The sequence below is a fragment of the Neophocaena asiaeorientalis genome, unplaced genomic scaffold (assembly GCF_003031525.2).
Source record: "Neophocaena asiaeorientalis asiaeorientalis breed wild unplaced genomic scaffold, Neophocaena_asiaeorientalis_V1.1 scaffold189, whole genome shotgun sequence".
Classification (NCBI taxonomy): Eukaryota; Metazoa; Chordata; class Mammalia; order Artiodactyla; family Phocoenidae; genus Neophocaena; species Neophocaena asiaeorientalis.
Window position 1 is genome coordinate 204,004 of NW_020174049.1, and position 3,384 is coordinate 207,387.

At 41.9% G+C, this 3,384-nt stretch overlaps 1 protein-coding gene across 1 annotated transcript in view; it reads left to right on the forward strand.

Annotated features, from left to right (window-relative positions):
• The window catches only part of ARHGEF38 (Rho guanine nucleotide exchange factor 38), a 145,451-nt gene that overhangs the window by 126,441 nt on the left and 15,626 nt on the right, over nt 1-3,384 (forward strand). Inside the window, exon 10 of the mRNA XM_024754042.1 lies at nt 2,559-2,870. Coding sequence (XP_024609810.1) covers nt 2,559-2,870 — 312 coding nt within the window. The remainder of the gene's footprint in view (nt 1-2,558; nt 2,871-3,384) is intronic.

A 3,384-nucleotide genomic window follows, 5' to 3' on the forward strand; every position in this document is an offset into this window, starting at 1 on the left:
GACGCAAGAGGGAAGAGATATGAGAACATATGTATATGTATAACTGATTCACTTTGTTATAAAGCAGAAACTAACACACCATTGTAAAGCAATTATACTCCAATAAAGATGTAAAAAAAAAAAAAATGCTTGAGCCAAGAAAGTATTTGGGTGGCAAACCAGTGAGTAATACTAATTTAAATTTAGTATCTTGTGTTCCGCAGGTATTATTATTTCATAGTAGTATTTCAAGGATTATATAAAAAATATAATAGACTCCATCATCTTGAAGATCTTTGAAACTGGCATTTTTGCAATGGTATTATTGGCATTTGGGGTCAGACAAATCTTCATTGAGTTACCCTTGTGTTCGAGGATGTTTAGCTTTCCTACCAGACTCTAAATCCCAGTAACGTCCCCCATCTCATATTTCCAAATCCTGGGAAGGGATACTGCCACAGTACCAACTCCAGTAGAAAAATACCCAGAAGCACCTAGCTTTCCTGGCACTGGGGAATGGAAAGTCACGATTACATCTGAACTAACATGGTAGATTAGATGGATGAGAGAGAGGAAGGGAGAGAGAGAGAAAGAGAAAGGAGAAAGTCAGTCTCTACAACATGTTAAATAGAAGAAGTGTGCCTAGGTCTTTATATGTTTTCTGGGCTTAATTACAGTAAGCACATTTTAGAAAAGTCCTTAAGGCTTTGCTCTCTAGCTTAATGCTGACATTAGTTAAGGTAATAACTATTTATTGAACACCAGGAAGAGCATGGTATATAACTTCTCCTTCATCAAGCATGACCCAGAACTTGACAGAATGAAGAAGAAGGTGTCCTTCCCTACCTTGCATAAAATCACAGGATGATAAAGTATGCTCAATTAAAATAATTGTCAGAAAGCTCAATATAGAAGTACCTTTTTATGGTAAGGTATATTGAACTTTTTTTTTTTGCGGTACTCGGGCCTCTCACTGTTGTGGCCTCTCCCGCTGCGGAGCACAGGCTCCGGACGCGCAGGGTCAGCGGCCATGGCTCACGGGCCCAGCTGCTCCGCGGCAAGTGGGATCTTCTCGGACCAGGGCACGAACCCGTATCCCCTGCATCGGCAGGGGGACTCTCAACCACTGCGCCACCAGGGAAGCCCCTGAACTCTTTTTAAAAGTCAAATATTAAGATCTCGAATCTACCTAAAGGCAGAGCAATTGTTTTTATCTAATCATGAGAGGTACCTATCTACACATTTTGTATAGCACAGAATATTAGAATAAAATCTGATTCTTATTCATTCCAACCATAATTCCCAGGTACAGATGAACTGGTTCATGTCTGTGGGTCATAGGACTTATATATTGTAATTATATTGTAATTTTGTAATTAGATTACCTGTAGAATTCAAGTATGTCACAAACACAGTAATTTATCCCAGAACAGTAAATAGATTCTTCGCTTAGTTGAAGGGCTCATTAAATAGTCTGCAGGTATATAATGATTATTTTATAAGCTAGACATCAAATTTAATCTGTGTTGGCGATAGCTTGTGCCAGTAAGAGATCGGTCTCCCTCCTCTTCTAGATTTCCCATGAGTTCAGATAAACTTACTAGAGGTCACTTAATTAATACAAGCTGCTGCTCAGATGCGGATTCCCTAGAACATCTTTTAGGGTACAAAAGAGAAAACTACTTCCAAATTGCCATAACATAATCATGACACCCAAGCATGTGTGATAAATTTGGGCAGTCAGCAAACATAGGATACTAGTGTACTTCAGAATAGAGGGGAGGAAAGAGAAATAGAAGAAATTAAATCTAGGGTTCTCAGTTGCTGGCATGGAGTTAGGCATTAATACAATGTTCATTTTCAATGACTCAGACCTAAAAATATAACAATTTAGGACACAGAATCAGCATCAGCTTAATCCTTCAAAGTCTTTAAAGAGGAAGCAATAACTCTCTGGTCATTTCTATAACAGGAACAAAATACCTGTAATAAGGGGGGACTATCTGTATAGGGGATAGGATTCCACTACCAAAATCAGCCACCAGGGTAGCCAGGGAATTGAGGTAGATGTGGGAGGAGTAAGATACAGCCTCTCCTAAGACCAATTGTCTTCCTTTTATTAGTAGCAAAGAAAGGGAATGATATGTGAATAAATTATGCAGTCTTGGTAGTCAAAGGTGGAGATTACCCCCTAGCCCATGTTCTGGAGAAGCTCCAGTTGGCTCTGGGATTAGAAAGAAGGGGAAGGCGAAAGTGTTGTGGGAGGTGACCCCACTGACAAAACCAATGGCTGTAGAGAGAAGGGTGGAGCGTAGTTTGGGTGTGCAGGTTTCAACTTTTGTATTCTTCTTCCTGTTCACTCTTCAGGTTCAACGTTAGAGTCTAGAGTTGCTGTTTTAAGTCCTTGAACAGGTTTAGCTAGACAAAAAAAATGATCCCATGCTCTTTCAACTTGTCTAGATACTTTCCTGCCTTCCTCTGTGCTGCTGCAGGGAGGAGGTAAGCCTACTGATAACAACTCCAGACATGGTATTGGGTGTTCCTCCTTCTGTGATGGGATTGTTTCGCTCTTTTGGCAGGCAGCTCATTTGCAGAAGCTTGTCCTGACGCCCCTGTCAGCCCTGCGGTCCCTATTCCCAGGGCCCCAGAAGCTAATCCAGAAACGCTATGACAAACTGCTGGACTACAACAGCTACCTGCAGCGGGTGGTGGCGGATGAGTCAGACTTGGCCAAAAGGGAATATGAGGCCCTCAATGCCCAGCTTGTGGAAGAGCTCCAGGTGTTCAACCGGGCCGCGCGGAAGATTCTGTTGAACTGCCTGTGCAGTTTCATCACCCTCCTCAGGGACCTGATGCTTGTGGCCCAGAGGGTTTATTCCACGGTGGTGCCGGTAAGCACGGCATCAGCACTTGGCTACCTTGGCCTACGGAATCTGTCAGAAAGCACAGCATGCAAAGCAGCCTGCTCATAGCGTGCCTGAGTGTAGTGTATGGTGTGGCTTCTATTTTAGCTGACGCCAGTCAGAGAATATTCTGCTCCTTATCGCTCTTCTGAACAGGACGGTAAAATCAATTTTCCTAGTGCTGGTTTGCTGTGACTTATACCCTTGGAGCTCTTTTTGGAAAGTCCTTTTCAAACACTAAACATCTTTCTGCTTTGCTCCCCTCATTGATGGAACCAATGTAGCTCCATCTGCCTGATGCTATGTTGAAGCTTATCAACTTATATTTTGTATTCTCTTCCCATTCAACCGTTTTTAAATGTTAACCATGACTGAGACATGGATCCAAAAATAAGACCATCTCACCGTAATGACAGAAATAGGATATCAGTCAAACCAGTCTTTGTTTTGCTTTTGTTTTCCTTCAAAGAAGAGAAGCCTGATGTGTGTGTGGAAAAAAAAA